General features: G+C 36.5%; 1 protein-coding gene across 1 annotated transcript in view; it reads right to left on the reverse strand.

Moving 5' to 3' along the window:
- The window catches only part of neb (nebulin), a 106,347-nt gene that overhangs the window by 24,444 nt on the left and 63,445 nt on the right, over positions 1-18,458 (reverse strand). The window contains exons 100-119 of the mRNA XM_074657902.1: positions 18,275-18,379; positions 18,082-18,186; positions 17,827-17,931; positions 16,218-16,322; positions 15,994-16,098; positions 15,790-15,894; positions 15,524-15,628; positions 12,440-12,541; positions 8,391-8,492; positions 8,189-8,296; positions 7,999-8,103; positions 7,811-7,915; positions 6,063-6,167; positions 5,845-5,949; positions 5,624-5,734; positions 5,411-5,521; positions 5,216-5,317; positions 3,620-3,724; positions 3,060-3,149; positions 415-528 (exon numbers count right to left, since the gene is read on the reverse strand). Coding sequence (XP_074514003.1) covers positions 415-528; positions 3,060-3,149; positions 3,620-3,724; positions 5,216-5,317; positions 5,411-5,521; positions 5,624-5,734; positions 5,845-5,949; positions 6,063-6,167; positions 7,811-7,915; positions 7,999-8,103; positions 8,189-8,296; positions 8,391-8,492; positions 12,440-12,541; positions 15,524-15,628; positions 15,790-15,894; positions 15,994-16,098; positions 16,218-16,322; positions 17,827-17,931; positions 18,082-18,186; positions 18,275-18,379 — 2,100 coding nt within the window. The remainder of the gene's footprint in view (positions 1-414; positions 529-3,059; positions 3,150-3,619; positions 3,725-5,215; positions 5,318-5,410; positions 5,522-5,623; positions 5,735-5,844; positions 5,950-6,062; positions 6,168-7,810; positions 7,916-7,998; positions 8,104-8,188; positions 8,297-8,390; positions 8,493-12,439; positions 12,542-15,523; positions 15,629-15,789; positions 15,895-15,993; positions 16,099-16,217; positions 16,323-17,826; positions 17,932-18,081; positions 18,187-18,274; positions 18,380-18,458) is intronic.

The following is an 18,458-nucleotide window of genomic DNA, read 5'->3' on the forward strand; positions in this document are numbered from 1 at the left end:
CTGTTGGGCTGCAGTTTGCCATGTTATGATTGGAGCATATTGTTTTATGTTAAATGCAGTACCTGTGAGGGTTTCTGGATCAATATCTGTCATTGTTTTATGTTGTTAATTGATTTACAATAATAAATATATACATATATTTGCATAAAGCAGCATATTTGTCCACTCCCATGTTGATAAGAGTATTAAATACTTGACAAATCTCCCTTTAAGGTACATTTAGAACAGTTAAATCATGCGATTAATCTCGATTAAATATTGCAATTGATTGACAGCCCTAATAATAATAATCTCTACTTACTTTACTAATAAGTAAATTCTTGCTACTTGATAATGTAGTAGTTAGTTGGTTTTAGTCTTTAAGGGTTTATTAGGTTGGTGAGGAATCGTTATCTGAATGATGGGAGCACCTACCTCGCTAGCCAACACATTGGCGTCCTTCAACGTCTGGTAAATCTTACTGGTCTGCAGGTCATACTGTGGTTTCTTTCCCTTCATCTCCTTGTCAAACTTCTCCTTGTACTTCAGCTGTTGGGATGGGGATATACATATGTGAGAGTTAGCTTTAAGTGGTTGCAGAAACTAGTGGAAGATTTACAGCCTCCATCCCACTGGAAACATTTAAAGGACAACAAAATGCTTTTTTTTTAAATAGTGTATAAAAAGGGATTCCTCATTGATATGTTTGTGTAAATACTTTGCACATGTATGATTTTCATTACTAACAGTCAAATTAAGTTTGCATCCCTTGTTATACAAGACAAAACAACTGTATCCTATAGATGTGATTTTCTCATGCATCAGTTTATTTCCTCTTTTCATTCAGCAATCTTAGCGCTCTCAAGACGGTCTCTGTGGGTGTGTTCACATCGGCTGTTTGGTTCCAGGCTTGAGAAGAAAGATCCTCTATTTCAGTGGTTCTCAAACTATGGTACTCGTACCACTGGTGGTACGCGTGCTCTCTCTAGCGGTACGCTGAGGAATCTCAGGCTATCGATTCCTCTTATTGATGCTTTCTGACAGTTACGCTGCACAATGACGCACGCTGTTTAATGTTTCAGTTTGTTTTGGACCAGAGACACGGTGAAGAGAAAAAAAAACGCTCAACAGCATGGCATAAAATAGATATTAGAGAGAATTATTATGAGCTGTTTAACTTCCTAACACTAGCTCTAAGCAGCTTACCAAGATTATTTTAATCAAAGCAAATATTTAAATAATCATAATCAGATTCTCTGTTCTGTTAAAGGGACTATTTGTAACTTTCAGAAATGCTTCTTAACAGCGACACCTGTGACCGTGAAATCAACGAAAGTCAGCGTCGGGCTCGTGCTTGTGTTCGCTCTACATAGACATGAACAAGCATCGCTCAACACAGTGAGGCGACACACGTCAGCTAAAAGCACAATATCACTCTATATTTCAGCTGCTTGGCAGTAATGTTAGCTGACCAGACCAAGGTCTCTCCATGAATCAATGCTGATACTGTGTTTGCTTCTCCTGCCTCAGCGCAGGCTGAGGCAGCGGGGCTCCGCAGCGAGAAACTCGTCTCCCTCCACCCGCAGCCGGAGTGAACAGGGAGACACCGGCACCCGGTCGGTAACGAGACGGTAACGTGTCTCTCTGCAGAGTCCCGTCACTTCACAAGACACGGGAAACCTCTGCTGGTCTGGAGGAGCTGCAGCAGTTATTTCTGCACAAACGTCCACTGAACATTCACTAGATATTCTCAGAGCTAAACTAACTCTTCTGCAGTGTGGAGTGAGCGCGCGTTCACGTCTAGAGGTGGAGCGAGTACGCGAGAACGCGCGCGCTGTCTGAGTGAAGGCAAGCAGGCAGAGGAGCGGGGACGCCGGCCACACGCGAGCGTGCATATGCGAACGCGCATGTGTCCCGACCCGGTACATTTATACGTTTAAAAAGTTACAAACAATCCCTTTAATAATCTGCTGTTTGGAGTGATTTTCAGTATAAAAAAAGCTGAAAAATAAGAGTGCAGTATGTTTTCTATAAATGAATGTAGTGATAAAATAAAGGTTACGTCTGACAGAATTTGTTTGGCCTCCGGCAACAATCTGGGTTTCTCATGTGGCCCCACAGGAAAAATAATTGCCCACCCCCCGGTCATAATGGTGGTACTTTGAAGAGTCAAATATTTGGTACATGGTGTAAAACATTTGAGAACCACTGCTCTATTTTGTATTTTATTCCTAACTTTTAAAGCTAGAGTTTAGGACTATTACATATAAATGAAGGTCTGTACTGCAGCTTTAAACAGCTCATTCTGTTTTTATCACCAACAGCTCCAGAAATGTCTTAAAGCAACCAGATCAGATTCTTCTCAATCAAACCAAACAGGTCAGCTGTGGAGACGCTGTTCAGACCTATAGTGTCTTGCATCCAGATGTTTGTGTTTGGATCCAGCTGAGGTGGACTGCAGTTCACACTTGACATTACAACGCATCTCAAACGAGTGATAATCTGTGAGCTACCAGCCTCTAATCTGATGCATTTTAGTGCTAAGTGTGAACGGAGCCTAATTCAGCATTCTGTGATCGACATAAATACAACATGAACTTCATATATAATATAAAAAGTATATATGGAAGAGGTCGAGGCAGTGTGACTGTGGTTTCAGAGGATTGGTCTGTCAGATCACTCAGCTTTAAAGAGACAAATACATATCCTTAAAAAGTGTCTTAGAATAAACATGTGTAAATCCAGCAGTAATAATGAATTAATCTGTTAATTTGTACTAATATTTAAAACAGCCTACACCGCCCTCTAGTGTTCAAATCAAAAAGGAAGTACTACTGGATAAACACATCATGCATTCCTCAACATTGACTGAGTGACTCGGGAGAAAAGTGGGAAAATTATAGCATATATATATATATATATAAAATGGTACCAGTGCAACAAATGCAGAAATGCAACAATGAGCGACAGCTTGTCAGGAAGACAGAAATCAACAGTCAGTCGATAGATGGATGAGAGGTGAGCAGAAAAGACAGACATGTAGTAGCAGCCCTTCAGCTTCAGGGCGTGCACCTCCTTACATCACTAGTCATGGCACTCATTTTCTTAATGTGGCGCATCTGGAGGGTATCATAGGAAGATGCTCCATGGAGGGAGGGCTTGGCCTCCACCTACAAAGCGCAGTGAGATGGAGGGATGAGAACACACAGACTTATGGAAGAGGAGAGAGATGATGAGGAGTAAGAGGAGTAAAGTTACAGAAGGATGGAGAGGAGGAGGAGGAGCAGGTTTAAGGATGGGGGGGGGGGGCAATGATATGAGCAGTTAAACATGTAAATGTACTTTCAGGGATGACAGATTAAGACATGGATTATAACGCAGGGTGGCAGGGGGAAGCGCTATGGAAGAGCTGCTAGTTGAATTGTTAGGCCTACAGGACTCAGCATCTACTACAGCATCACTAGTCTGCTAATATTAGCTTATGGAGGCTGATCCGACAATGATACCCAGACACACAGAAGATCTTTGCTGGTTTGCTGAATGGACTGATTCCGGCCTTCTCGTATGATAAATAAAGGAAACACCTTCTAGGAGGTGTTAACTATATCAGGAGACAGATGGTTGATTAGGTTTGGTGTACCTGGCTGTTCAGCTTGGACACCTCGGTGGCCAGACGGATGTCCGGGCGGTGGATCAGAGAACCTCCACGGCTGGCCTCCTCACGGGCCTTCTCACGGTAGCCGATCTGATGGAGACAAGACCGAAACAAGAATTAGTGGAACATATACAAACTAAAGCGGTGGTCCTGACTGTCTATGACCAGCGGTAAAACCGCTCTCTGCCACCGGGCGCTGTGCTCACAGTTAAAATGATTTCACTTTTGACCTCGGCTGCCGCTGACCTTTCAAAGCGCATCCAATGAATCAGTTAACTGTACCGGTCACACCTACCTACAGGAGCTCCTCACTCCTCAGTCCTCAACCCGGACACTCAGGTCACCGTGTCACGGACTAAGCTGGCAACCGTGGAGGATCGTGCTTTCTTGTCGCTGGGGCCACGTCTGTGGGGCCTCAGACTCACTTTTTTAAATCTAATCTTAAAACTCACCTGTTCCTCTCAGCTTTCCCCTAAGGTTTTATAATCACTATGATTTCATAGTATTTTTAGCTGCTTTTAATTTATGTCAGGAAGTTTTTTGTCTATAATTTTATCCGTCTTATTTTGACGCTTTTAATCATATGTTTCTTGTGTAAATTATCTCAAAGTTGTCTGTGATTGCCCTTGTTTTTAAAGTGTGCTACATAAATTTAATTTATTATTATTATTATTATTTCATGAGAACAGCTGTAAATGTTGTTGTTGTTCTTTTTGGTGACATATTTTACCCGCTGCATCGTCTGCAATGCTCTGCGCCCTGCAGTACCTCGCAGTGAGTAAAGAGCATGTCATGTGAAGGCAGCTTTAGTCATCATTGTTGTTTGTTGGTGCACAGTATGAGGTCATTTTTCAACAGTGTTGATGGAACAACAACTTTTCAATCATTTTCTTAAAAAAAAAATGGGGCTTTATTAGGCTTTTATTTGTGTTTTATATTTGTAAACAAATATCGGATTCAAAATAATAATAATAATAATAATAAACATTATTTATACAGCACCTTTCATAAAGAAGAAGCAAAGAAAATAAAAAGAATAAATAAAAACAGACGATTAAAACGTGAAAAATACTGCAACGATAAAAACCAAGAAATCAAAAAGATAAGTATGAAACTAGTTTAAGGCAACGCTGAATAAATACGTTTTTAATTGCTGTTTATGAAATGTCTCTTATAGTCTTGGTTTTGGTGCATTAAAGACTGAGCTGTCGATTTTCTTATTTGTGTGATAGTTTGTATTTAAAATAAACGGCAGCAGAGGATTTAAGAGGCCGTGAATGATTATAAAACGATAAACAGTTAGTAATATAGGCTGATCCCAAACCATTAAGAGCCTTGTAAAAAAATAAAATACCTTTAGTTTGTCAATGAGGTAATAACAGTAATCTAATCTACTTGAGTTTTTTGGCATCTTGTTGGGATAGGAGCGGCCGTACCTTTGCAATATTTCTTAAATGAGTCTACATGTATTCATGGTTAACTGTGGGAGTGATAATCAGGCTTGTGCACACTGAGATTCTGCATATTTCTGCAGGTTTTAGTCTTTATCCTGCAGGTTTTATGCATCTACTTGCTGATTACCTCACTGATGAGCTTGGCAGCCTGGGTAGCCTTCTTAATGTCGGGACGGTCGACTACAGAAGTGTAGTGGAGGTTGGCTTTGGCGTCCTTCTTGTAGGCAACCTGAGGGGCAGAAAAGCAGAACACTAGTATGCACCAATGTGGAGATTGTATGCTATAAATAAAATGTTGTTTTATGATTAGGAGATGACTCACGTTGCTCTGATTCTTGGCCACTCCCATGGCGTGCTGAACATCAGGTGGAGTAATCATGTGGTTATATATCGACTTGCCCTTTTCCTTCTCAAACTTCGCTTTGTACAATTTCTGTAAAAGAAGGAAAAGGAAAGTCAAGTTGCAGCCTTGCACACAAAAATAGTTCAGGATTATGAGTTCTTTTTTGGTAGAATAAAGGTGAGACGGTTGTACCCCGCTGACGAGCTTGTTGCACTCCTTGCTGTGTGCGGTGTCACGCGTCTCGGGCAGGGTGGTGAACGAGCCCGACTGCATGTCCCTCTTACTGGCCGCCTTGTATTTGCTCTGAGGATGGAAATGTATAAAAACATGTACAGTTAAAGTCACAGCTGTTTAGAGTAATATATCTTATTCTTAACATAAGTAATGTTGACTCTTTACTGAATGAAACTCACCTCTGACACCAGAGTGCGCACGGCCTGGGCATGCAGGATTTGAGGAGTGTCACTGACGGGCACGTAGTGGCCCTTTTCCTTCTCATACTTCTCTTTGTACTTCACCTGGAGAGCAGCAAAAAATATTAGTTTACAACATGTTAAACATCCAATTATGAAGCTCTTTGCCCTGCAGTAACTTTTCATTTAATCATAGAGAAGGTAATAAAGAAACTTACCTCGCTGGCCATTATGTTATTTTTCATCGCCAGCAGGGTCAACTTATCATCAACTACGGACATAACGCAGCCCTTCATCATCTCTTTGTCGTACTTGTACTCAACCTGCGGGTGAAACAACGGGAGCACAATTAGAACAAAGCAAAGTAGTACAAATAATAATAATAAAACAAATAATAATAAATAAAGTAGTTTTATTTATAAAGCATTAAGTTTTCATACACAGAGGCAGGTTCAAGATGTTAAAACAACATAATACAGAGTTAAGACAATAGAGTTTCAAATGAGCAAAACAAAAGATATGGATCTATATATAAATAAAATTAAAAAAGGTAAAAGAATTAAAAACAAATACAAAATAATTTCAAATATATAAATAAATAAATACAAAATACGATAAAATAATATAAATAAAGGAAAAAATAATAAATGCTTGTATTAAATAATAATAATGATAATAATAATAATAATAATAATACAATGATAATAATAATAATAATAATAATAATAATAATAATAATAATAATAATACAATGATACTAATAATAATAATAATAATAATAATAATAATAATAATAATAATAATACAATGATAATAATAATTACATGTTTTGAAAACATTTAGTTAGATAAGGTTTTCAGTATTGATTTAAAAACTGCAATGGTTGGGGGGTATTCCTAAGACCAGCAGGCAGTTAATTCCAGTGCTGTGCTGCATAATTATTTATTTTAATGACTAAAAGCCGCTTCCTTTTTTAGATTTTGCCCTGGGCACCACTAACAGTCCACTCCCCAGTGATCTGAGAGGTCTCTCAGGGTTATATTGTTGGAGAATGTCAGTCACATGCTGTATTCAACTCCATGAAGAGATTTATAGATAAGTAATAAGCCTTTAAAATCAATTCTGTGGCATGATATTACTTTTTACAATTAACACTTGAATTAATGAGGTAATACGAAATATAATAACATATACTTTGGTGTTTCATTTTGACCTCTTTACTTAAAGTTAATACGAGGAACTTTCATTTTGTGTTGATTTTGGCGGTCCTCGTGGACAAAGTGTTTCCGAGCATCAGAGTCCCTTTAAAAAAACTCTCATTTTACTGCAGCAGGGTCTGACAGTCTGACAGTCTGCCCCCGCTCAGTCCTGGTTCTGGTTTTCCCTTGCCTCCCTTCCTTTTTCAGGTGAACCTGCATGGTTCCTCACAGTAACTTTAAGATTTCATTAAACTCTTTTTACAAAATTAACCAAAACACTGAGAACGAAGATAGAAGATAGATGATGGGTCGATAATGATGAGAATAAATATGAAAAAAATTTTTTATTATACCCTCTCTGAAAAAATGTCCGAAAGTCTGAAACAAAAGATCTGAAAAATGTCCGAAAAAAAAGATCTGAAAAAATGTCTGAAAAAAAAGTTTGAAAAATGTCCGAAACAAAAGATTTAAACATTTTCCGAAAAAAAAGTCTGGAAAAAAAAGATCTGGAAAAAAAGTCTGAAAAAAAAGTTTGAAAGAATTCCGAAACAAAAGATCTGAAAACGTCGGACAAAAAAGTCTAAAACAAAAGATTGGAAAAATATCCGAAAAAAAAGTCTGAAAAAATTCTGAATAAGTTGCAGGTGCCTGGTGGTCTTTTTTGTCTTTGTTTTTGAGGTGACAAGTGCTGATTTTGTTATTGCTCTTACAACATCACTGTTGGATGTTGTTAAAATCACACATTTAAATAAGAAGCACCAACTCACATCACTCTGCTGCAGGGAGTTCTTGGCAGCGGTGACAAAGTCGGGTCTGTCTGAGGTCCAGATCCACTTGTTCTTGGTGGCTTCATACTTCTTCCTGTAGGTAAGCTAAAAAACAAATATTAAATCAATATTTTCAGGTATTCAACTCTAATAAATAATGAACAGATGGCGTCACTAAAGACTCTCACGTTGCTGATGTTCTTGTAGGCCTCCTTGGCAGCACGGATCGAATGAGCCTCCGGGTCCATGTTGATCTGGGCTTTGCTCTTCTCATACACTTCTCTGTACTTCAGCTGCAAGATGAAACATGTATTTCATATGTTGGCTTCCTTTGCCTCTGTAGTATATAATAGTGCAGCCAGTCTGAGTGGGACTCACATTGCTGGTGATGTCCTTGACCCTCTTCATGTGCTGCCCATGTGGAGTGTCGTAAGGCAAAGTGTATCCCTTAGCCTTGGTCTTGTTGTGCTCCATCTTGTAGATGATCTGAAGAATAATTATCATCACAGAGTCAGCAGAAATTCGAAAGACACCGAATCCATTTAACTCACTGGACAAAAAACGAAATTAAAAAACTCACATCGCCGATTTTCTTGCTGCGTCTGTGGGCCTCGTACTCCGGCGTCTCCAGAACTGAGGTGAACTTGTCTTTGGCTTTCTCATACTGCTCCCTGTACTTCCACTGATGGAGGACGACGAACACAAGAAAGTTAGTAACACTCATCATAAGTAATCATGCGCTTTTATTCATGTGTATTCTGACAACTTGTTTCTAATTTATGCAGCTAAATAAAGACAAGAACTATCCAAGAAAAAGGGATGAATGAGATCTGAAACAAAAAATGAAACTATGCACACAAATTCCATACTAACATGCTATTTAGTACGCTAAAACTGTACTTGAGATATTTTAATACGTCTGAAACCTTAGAATGAAACCAATAGTACGCGAATTGCATACTATTTCTGTTGAAATATTACAGTATTTAACACTGGACACTATGACGGCATAAATATCCCACAATGCAATGAGGTAGTGACGACAACGTTCATAACAGACGTTGATGGAACAGCTCTGTAACGTCAATAATACACTATAGTATAAGATTTCACTTTGCTAGGCGTTAATATATATTTTAAATTAATGCAGACTTTGATGTTGTTTTGGTCACATGAGGTTTGGCACAGGTTACCATGGTTACACGTCTCTAACCGGCAAGGAGGCTCTCAAGAAGTGACGACGTAAATTACAGCTCAGTGCGTCAAAAGATCCATACTACTGTTTATTCACACTAAGGTATGTTGAACGATAGGACACATGTTGAGTATGTAGTAGATAGTGTGTGAAGTCACATTTCAAATGATGTCCTCTGAGTCAATTTACATGAAGATCATTTGACTTTAAATCATTAAATCATTATTACACAATAAAGCTAAGGTGTAAAAACAATTAGATTCTTTAATGTTTTTCATTTACTCTTCTTGTTTTTCTTGGATAGTTCTCTAACAGTAGAAGAGCAAAGTCAGAAACAGTTAAAATAATACAGTATGAGTGAAGTGGTGCCATGCATGAGTTTATAAAAACATGCTTTATGAAACGTGCAGAGACGTAGAGGAAATGAAAAGGAAGACGAGGACACGTGTTACCAACATTCAGTCATGAAAGTCAGCAGTGTCCACGTCGCAGTCCGTCTTACGCTATCGCTCACTGAATCTGAGGCTTCAATAAAGACGAGCTTTACTCAAGAGAACACAGTGAAAATATCTCTTTGGCATTTTACTCTAGTAGGGTAACAAAAAACGTGTGGGAATTAAATGCAATTTAGAAATTGGCACAGGTGTTCTGGAAATGTGCAAAACATTTTGACGCATTCAGCGTGGAACGAGAGCGTCCAATGTTATTGTATAATATATTATAAGACCACTAATCTATCTTCTTATCTTGTTGTTTATTCTGTCAATAAGGTCGATATTATTCATCATTAATAATAAGTCAGAATATTACGAGAATAAAGTCATAACTTTACGAGAAAAAAGTCGTAATATTACGAGAATAAAGTCGTAATATTACGAACATAAAGTCATACATTTACGAGAAAAAAGTCGTAATATAACGAGAATAAAGTCATAACTTTACGAGAAAAAAAGAAAATAACACGTAAAATTACTACTTTATAATATTAGGACTTTATTCTCTAAATCTCAGATTTATTTTTCTCCTCAATGTGGCCCTAATACTCCGTCGTACCGTCGTACCATAGACCTACAACAATGATAAATAAAAATGTAAACAAAAAAACGATATTATTAGTTCTGTGTTATATCCCTCCAGGCCACTAGAGGGCTCAGTGAGCCTCCTGAACCAACGCAAACTGCACCTGTGGTGATGACGTCCTAAAATATGACGACAAATTTAACATTAGAGATAAAACACAGTCTGTTGAAACCCTTCAGGGTGGAAGCAACTTATGCCTAGTGCTACGTAAAACATAGAATATATTTCTATGAGTCCCAGGACAATATACTTTAGGAGGTATTATCTGCTATTTCTATTTCTTCTCTTTTATATTTATTTTTAAAGTCACATTTAATTAGATATTTTTTATGTCAAATGTCCTTTTTCATCTGTTTTTTTAATTTATTTTGTATTTATGTATTTATTGATACAAAAAATATGACGACAATCATTCGAAGCTTCATTCAAAAACCTCAATAGAAGTGTCAAATGTTAGAAAAAAATACAACATTTGGTACAGCCCTAGAGTTAAAGGTTTATAATCCATTAGACATGTAGGGTAATGAACAGGGGATGGAGGGATTAGAGCATGAAGGATAAGGGTGGAACATGTCTTCAGGAGTTAAAGTGGTTTAAAGGAGGGTCTACAGGATGAGTTATTAACATCTCGTCCTCATGTTCTGCTCGTTACCACGGTTCACTGTTTACCTTACTGCTCATGGTGGACTGGTAAAGGGCTGTGAGGATGTCGGGACGGTGTAGCACATTGCAACCGCTCTTTAGCAGATCCTTTGCTCTGGATTTATACCTCGCCTGTCCACACACACACACAGACAGCATGCCATAGTTGAGGACACATGAAAAACAGCAGTAACACTGGGAGGACTGGAGAAGAGCTCCGGAGATCCAAGTGTGACGAAGGAGCTGTTTGTCCTCATCTGTGCCTTCAGAGTGACAGAAAATCTGCATCTTCATCAGCGTGATAATGAATGTAATTAGCATCATGGGTAAATGAGTGGCAGCCTCGGTGATGCGCTCTCTCTTGTACTTTTTTTTCTGTTTTTAACCACATCCAGTCCACGTATATCCACCCAGTGTCTATTTCTTTGCACTATTTGTATTGTTTACAACGTCAAGAACGCTTGACTTGTATATAGACATTTTATTTCTATTTCTACGGCCAGAGCACCGACAATGTCGGGCGGCGAAGGACCTATTGGGCTTATACAGGGGTCAGCAACCTTAACTCTTTAAAAAAAAGAGCCATTTTACAAGAAAAAAGTCATAATATAACGAGAATAAAGTCATAATTTTACAGGAAAAAAGAAAATAACACGTAAAAATTACTACTTTATAATATTACAACTTTATTCTCTAAATCTCAGATTTATTTTTTCTCCTCAATGTGGTCCTAATACTCCGTCGTACCGTCGTACCATAGACCTACAACAATGATAAATAAAAATGTAAACAAAAAAACATTTCCATTTTTAAAACTCCACAGGGAGCCACTGGAGAGGAGCCGAAGAGACGCAGGTTGCTGACCTCTGTCCTATTGAAACTGTAGGAATCATTATTATTATTAAAATGAATTGTATTTATTTATTTACATTACACACGGTGGAACATTTTATATTTTTGGGCTTTGGTGTTGCAAAATGGCTCGCTGAGTCCCTCCTTCAGGTTTCACCTACATGTATGAAATTTGGCAGGCAGATATAACACGTCGAGACGCACAAAAAAGCCTCTTGGAGGTATACCCAAAACCCAACGCGTTTTACAGGCCGCGTACTTTAACGAACTCCTCCGAGAGAATTCATTTGATTAACTTCAAATTTGGTTTCAGACCATCTGAACAACTTTGAGATCAAAAGTTTATCAAACGTTTGCGTTTTCATGCAACATTGGTGACATGGAGTGACGGCAGAAAGGTGCCTTTCGCCATGAAACAGGAAGTTGTTGTAACTTCAGCGTACTTTGTCAAATCTGCGTGGATGTGCGAGGGCCCGTTCATCGCTGCTTGCAGCTTTAATCATTATCGTATTCTTCTATTCTGTTATTTCTATTCTGTGTAAGAACATTGAGAGAGCTGCATAAATTCCCTGTGTGTCTATACTTGGTGAAATAAACCTGAGTCTGATACTGAGTGATTAAACCATCTCTCTGATGGCACAAATGAAGGAGCGTCCTGCTCACTCAGATAATCCAGCTGCTATTTGAGTGGCATTGTTTACAACGACCTAAAAGAAAAAGAGAAAGAAAGGTTGAAAGAGCTATCATGCGGCGGCGTTGGTGGCGTCGACCAGCGGCAGGTCTGTCGACGACCTCATGCACCAGTGCGAGAGGTCCGGCATCCAGGAGGCAGGCCGGCCGGCCGTGGGGGGTGCGTTTACCTGGCTATTCTTCCTGTTCTCCTTGGCCAGCATGTATGTAGGATCATCTGTAGTGATGGTGAACTTATCCTTGGTTTTCTCATAAGTAGCTCTGTAGGCTCTCTGCTCAGAACGTCAGAAAGTGGTTAAAGACAAACGTCCACAAAACAACGCACGACTTTTCCAGGTGGACAAAAGGACGGTTAAAAACAAGTCAGTGGTGGAGTAAAGTACATTTGGGTGGAGCAACCTGGGCAGTACATTCATCTGGATGCTCTCTGTGCATCCTAGTAAGGACAAAGGAAGCGACGTCCACCAATCTAATTATTATAGACTGCTGCAACATCGTGTTTTCTATATTCATCGCCTTTGTCTAAATTTACTTTATATCCTGAGTAATGTCCAAATTTGGAAGTAATCTTTTTTAACTGTAAAGTACATTTAAGTACGACATACTTTCCATTTGTCTGCTACTTTATACTTCTACTCCACTACATTTCAGAGGTAAATATTGTACTTTTGATGTTTTTATAATAAGATGCAGTGCTACTGTCCAAGCCGCTACTCAGTCACGTTAGATGTGCGACGCTATCGTCCTTTAAAACTAAACTGAAAACCTTTTAGCTGCACCTGTCAGTGCTCTAGTTGACGGTCTTAATTATTATTTTATTTACACATAGTATATACTCATGCGTCTTATTATTTTTTTTATTTGTCAACAGTTGTTTTAACAATTATTTGACTTGTTTTTATTTTATTTATTTTTTCCCCCTTTTTTTCGAGGTTGTTTTCATATATACAATTTACAGTTTGTAATTACAATAGTTTATAAACCAATTGTTAAGTAGTTGAGCTTAGAAACAAACACAATAGGTACACTAGAGAAAACAACATCAGCATTCAAAATTGAAATAAAATAAAAAAAATAATAGAATAAAATAAAAAATAAAAAATATTATAATTATTATTATTATAATTATAATTATTGTTATTATTATTATAATAATAAATTAAATAAACAAAAAAGTTAATAAAAAAAAAGGTTTTATTTTTTTATTTTGGTTTTAATCTGCATGTCTTATTCACTCTTACTAGTCGGTTGCTGATCCTAATTATTTACATTTTTATTCCTACTTCTTTATGGTTTTACATCATGTGTACATTTTTTTTATGATAATAGTTCTGCACTTTTCAATTTTTTCAGACTTTTTTTGTCCAACATTTTCCAGATCTTTTTTTTCAGTCTTTTTTTGTCCGACATTTTTCAGATCTTTTTTTTCGGCCATTTTTTTAGATCTTTTTTTTCGGACATTTTTCAGATCTTTTTTTCAGACTTTTTTTGTCCGACATTTTTCAGAGCTTTTTTTTCAGATCTTTTTTTTCGGACATTTTTCAGATTTTTTCTTTTCGGACATTTTTTTAGATCTTTTTTTCAGACTTTTTTTGTCCGACATTTTTCAGATTTTTTCTTTTCGGACATTTTTTTAGATCTTTTTTTTCGGACATTTTTCAGATCTTTTTTTCAGACTTTTTTTGTCCGACATTTTTCAGATCTTTTTTTCGGACATTTTTTTAGATCTTTTTTTCAGAGCTTTTTTTCGGACATTTTTTGTCCGACATTTTTCAGATCTTTTTTTTCGGACATTTTTTTAGATCTTTTTTTCAGATCTTTTCTTCAGACATTTTTTTAGATCTTTTTTTCGGAACATTTTTTCAGACATTTTTTTCAGACATTTTTCAGATCTTTTTTTTCAGATCTTTTTTTGTCCGAAATTTTCCAGATCTTTTTTTTCAGTCTTTTTTTGTCCGACATTTTTCAGATCTTTTTTTTCGGCCATTTTTTTAGATCTTTTTTTTCGGACATTTTTCAGATCTTTTTTTCAGACTTTTTTTGTCCGACATTTTTCAGAGCTTTTTTTTCAGATCTTTTTTTTCGGACATTTTTCAGATTTTTTCTTTTCGGACATTTTTTTAGATCTTTTTTTCAGACTTTTTTTGTCCGACATTTTTCAGATTTTTTCTTTTCGGACATTTTTTTAGATCTTTTTTTTCGGACATTTTTCAGATCTTTTTTTCAGACTTTTTTTGTCCGACATTTTTCAGATCTTTTTTTCGGACATTTTTTTAGATCTTTTTTTCAGAGCTTTTTTTCGGACATTTTTTGTCCGACATTTTTCAGATCTTTTTTTTCGGACATTTTTTTAGATCTTTTTTTCAGATCTTTTCTTCAGACATTTTTTTAGATCTTTTTTTCGGAACATTTTTTCAGACATTTTTTTCAGACATTTTTCAGATCTTTTTTTTCAGATCTTTTTTTGTCCGAAATTTTTCAGATCTTTTTTTTCAGATCTTTTTTTTCCAGACTTTTTTTTTCGGACATTTTTTAAGATCTTTTTTTTCAGATCTTTTTTCAGATCTTTTTTTTCAGATCTTTTTTTTCCAGACTTTTTTTTCCGGACATTTTTTAAGATCTTTTTTTTCGGACATTTTTTCACATTTTTGAATTTAGGACTTTTACTTGTAATGCAGTATTTTTATTTCTATTTAAGGAGAAGTAAGTTATACTCTCACTGTACCTCATTTAATTTTATTTAAAAAAAGACACATTTGCACACTTTGCTAATGTATATAGTATCCTATGTTTATGTTCTATATGTTAATTGTAGTAGTTTGGTATATTTATAGCGTAATCTAATATATTCTTTGTATTGTGTATTCTATAGATACAGTATGTGTTGATATATATATTTACTGTGTATTTATTCTTCCTACTGCTGTAACACAATCATTTAGGTATCAATAAAGTACATCTATCTACAGTATGTAAAGGATCTGAGTACTTCCTCCACCACTGAAACAAGATGATATGAAGAACACATTTTATACACTTGGTATTATCATAAAAAGACCAGGTCATAAACATTATAGTCAATAATAATAATACTACGAATTCACACTCTTTTACCTCCGAGCTGAGAGTCCAACAGAGATGCACAGAGACAGAGAAATGTGATTAAAGTGTCCTTTTGACAAAGTAATTAAAACAATATGTTTTGCTATAAACATAAATGTAAATGTTTTGTGTTAAAGAATGGAGGGACTCACCTCGTTGATGAGGGTGGAGGCGTACTTGGCGGCCTGGAAGAACGGCGTGTCGGCGGTGTACTTGAAGTTTCCTCTGTTCTTCTCAAAGGAGGATTTGTACAGTCTCTGTTATCAAGAAATGAAACTGCTATTAGGAACATGCAGAGAAATAGAACGCTCCACTAAAGATCCCTTTATATAGTACAATAAAAAACATACTTGTAACATGAATTTGGTATTTTCTGTAGTATGAAATAAACATTTTGTGAACTCCATAGATCCGTCACCTCACTGTACAGCGTCTTGTTCTTCTCAGCCTGCACCAGCTCAGGTGTGTCCCACACAAAGCAGCCGATACCCTTCAGCCACTCCAGGTCCTCCTTGTACTTCACCTAAAGAGGGACATAAAAAGAGGATTTAATTCAAATATCAATGATACCATACGCCCTTCTGTCTACTGTAATATATTTAACGTAGGGTTCGTGACTCACGGTGCTGATGTTATCGCCGGCAATTCTGCTAAAGAAGAACTCGGGACGGTCGGGGATGGACTTCCACGTCCCGAGAGAGTTGATGTACTTCTCCCTGTATTTAACCTGAGAGATACAGAAAAAAACAGAGCTCAAATATAAAATGATCTTATTTTTTTGTTATAATTATCTTAATAAAAGTGTGCAAAGACATTCACAACATATAATCAGTTTCATTATCTGACCTCGCTGATGTCATCAGTGACCCTGCGGTGGTAGGTGATGTCCAGAGCGTCCTTAACTGTGTGGTAGTGGCCCTTAGAGCGCTCAAAGGTCTCTTTGTAACGCAGCTGCACACATGAAGAACAAAAAAGATTTAACATAAAAGCCACATTTTTTTGCACTGATTTGTTGTTTCATATGTTTTTATTGTGAAGCATCGTTTTAAAAGATCACAAAGCATGGTCTCACCATGCTTCTCTTCCATATAAACACATGTAATGTCAAAAGACATAAGAAAAACAAATAAATTAAATAAAAAAAAATACAATACATTTGTTTTTAAAATAAATAGTTAAATAAATAGTTAAATAAATAAAATAAAAATAATTAAAAATACAACACAATAAAATAAATAAAATATATAAATAAATAAAATAAAAATAATTAAAGATACAACACAATAAAATAAATAAAATATATAAATAAATAAAATAAAAATAATTAAAGATACAACACAATAAAATAAATAAAATATATAAATAAATAAAATAAAAATAATTAAAGATACAACACAATAAAATAAATGAAATATATGAATACATAAAATAAAAATAATTAAAAATACAACACAATAAATAAATAAAATATATAAAATAAAAGTAAAACAATAGTAATTACAAAAATAAATAAATTATATGACTAAAACATAATAATAATAGTAATAATACTACTGTAATTATTATTATTATTAATATTATATAATAATAATAATAATAATAATAATAATAATAATAATAATAATAATAATAATAATAATAATAATAATAGGGGGCTGCACGGTGGTGCAGTGGTTAGCACTGGTGCCTCACAGCTAGAGGGTTGCAGGTTCGAATCCGGCTTGGGACCCTTCTGTGTGGAGTTTGCATGTTCTCCCCGTGTGAGCGTGGGTTTTCTCCGGGTACTCTGGTTTCCTCCCACAGTCCAAAGACATGCAGGTTAGGTTAATTGTGGACTCTAAAATTGCCCGTAGGCTGAATGTGAGCGTGAATGGTTGGTTGTCTGTCTCTATGTGTCAGCCCTGCGATGGACTGGCGACCTGTCCAGGGTGTACCCTGCCTTCGCCCAATGTCGGCTGGGATCGGCTCCAGCCCCCCCGCGACCCCTAACGGGATAAGCGGTTGCAGATGGATGGATGGATGGATAATAATAATAATAATAATAATAATAATATTAATAATTTCATAATTTCACATGCAAAATATTCTTGCCTACATATCAAAGAAAAACAACTAGACCTCTAAGCGGCAGTTAAAATGTGGTTCCTTCTGCAAGATGAGAGACTTTGTCAGACTTTCACAAAATATTTTACTGAGAAATCAGATTCTCTTTTGCACTGATTTGTACCGGTAGTATTTTGTGGTATGGTTGAAAGTTCATGAAACAATATTCAGACTATTGTAGGCAACACAAATTCTCCATCAGCTCATGAAGCTCTTAGTTTAATGAGTAGTTTCTTCAGGTGGAGTAATACAAGTTTAACTACAAATTTGATAGATTACTGCGTTGAACAACACCGACCAGTGATATAAATATTATAGTTTGCTATGAAGGTTAGCCAACGAGCGTACTCACATCACTGGACTGGAGGTAGGATTTCTTGGCACGGATCAGCAGAGGTGTGTCAGCGATGGCGGTGTACCTGTGCTTCATCTTCTCATACTGGTCTTTGTATTTGTTCTGAGGGAAGAAAAGAAGAGAGTCAGATCATCAGATCATATCACTGAATACAAATACAATCATTCCACAGAGGTGATGAAGGTACGGCTGATAAACAGCAAGGAAAACCATGAGAGAAAGAAAGGAGAAATGAGGAAGAGGAAGACTCACATCACTGCAGATGACTTTCATTCTTCTAGAATGGCTCATCGTTGGAGTTTCAATCTCTTGAGTGAAGTGAGCTCTCTCCTTATTGGCCAGGCTGGTGTACTGGAACTGCAGAGAAACAGATAAAATACTGATTAGATTATCAGTAAAAGAAGAAGATAAATATGTGTGTGTAAAAGTGTGATTCTGAACTTGCTTTGTTAGTCAGCTGCTGGGCCCATTTGGATCTGGTGATGTCCACAGAATCCACCGTGTTGGAGACCTTCGCCATCTCCTGCCTGCTCTGGGATTTGTAGATCAGCTGGAAAATAGAGGAGAAAGAAAAACGTTAAATACAAACTATTTTCTGAACATAAATACACTGCAAGCTGTATAATAAT

Source organism: Sebastes fasciatus, chromosome 14, assembly GCF_043250625.1.
Source record: "Sebastes fasciatus isolate fSebFas1 chromosome 14, fSebFas1.pri, whole genome shotgun sequence".
In the NCBI taxonomy this organism is placed as follows: Eukaryota; Metazoa; Chordata; class Actinopteri; order Perciformes; family Sebastidae; genus Sebastes; species Sebastes fasciatus.